The 873-nt window shown below is 65.9% G+C and overlaps 1 protein-coding gene across 1 annotated transcript in view; it reads left to right on the forward strand.

Moving 5' to 3' along the window:
- The window catches only part of SHE (Src homology 2 domain containing E), an 8,397-nt gene that overhangs the window by 4,329 nt on the left and 3,195 nt on the right, over positions 1-873 (forward strand). Inside the window, exons 3-4 of the mRNA XM_009999783.1 lie at positions 26-74; positions 535-661. Of these exons, the coding sequence (XP_009998085.1) occupies positions 26-74; positions 535-661 (176 nt within the window). The remainder of the gene's footprint in view (positions 1-25; positions 75-534; positions 662-873) is intronic.

Genomic DNA, 873 nt, shown 5'->3' on the forward strand with positions numbered 1-873 from the left:
ACCCCGCGAGCACCCCCCCTGCCAGCCCGGCTGCCCCCGAGCAGGACAAGGGGAAGACCCTCAAGACAGAGACGGTAAGAGGGGGGGCTGGGGGGCTGGGGGGGGCGCTCAGCGCTGCCGGATTGAACCACTTTAAGGCTCCAGCTCATTAGCCCAGCTAACCCCGGCCTTTCATCCAGCCTGGCTCTGCTGCCTGCAAATCCCCATCAAAGCCTCCTTCATCCTGACTTCATCTGCTGGGTGGTGGTGGGGTGCTCGCTGGGGCCCCCCTCCCGGGTCCCAGCCCCCCCTCCGCCCCAGACCCGCTGGTTAAACAAAGGCTGACGTAAAGCTTTGCTGGGCAGCTTGGCACGGAGATGGGTGCTGCCCCCATCCAAAGGAGCCACTGGGTGCACCCTGTCGTGGCCCCATTTGTCCTGGCTGAGCTGCCTTTTCCCATGTCCCCTGCCTGGCTCTGCACTGGTGGCATCCTTACCACCCTCTGGGACTCACAGGAGCCCCCCCTGTGACCGGTGGTGCCCATCCCCTCCCCAGGTCATCATCCTGGAGGACTACGCTGACCCTTACGACGCCAAGCGCACCAAGGGGCAGCGGGAGGCGGAGCGGCTGGGGGAGAACGACGGTTACATGGAGCCCTACGACGCCCAGCAGATGATCACAGGTACCTGCTGGGCCACGGGTGTGCCATGGGTGTGCCAGGCCGTGGTTGTGCCACGGTTGTGCCATGGTCATGCCATGGTTGTGCCATGGTCGTGACATGGTTGTGCCACGGTTGTGCCACGGTTGTGCCATGGTTGTGACTCAGCTGGCACTGCTCCCCAGGGCAGCACGCGGGTGCCCTCGGAGCCGCCCGGCGCAGGGGGCGCTGGGGAG

The sequence above is a fragment of the Chaetura pelagica genome, unplaced genomic scaffold (genome assembly GCF_000747805.2).
Source record: "Chaetura pelagica isolate M959 unplaced genomic scaffold, ChaPel_1.0 scaffold686, whole genome shotgun sequence".
Taxonomy (NCBI): Eukaryota; Metazoa; Chordata; class Aves; order Apodiformes; family Apodidae; genus Chaetura; species Chaetura pelagica.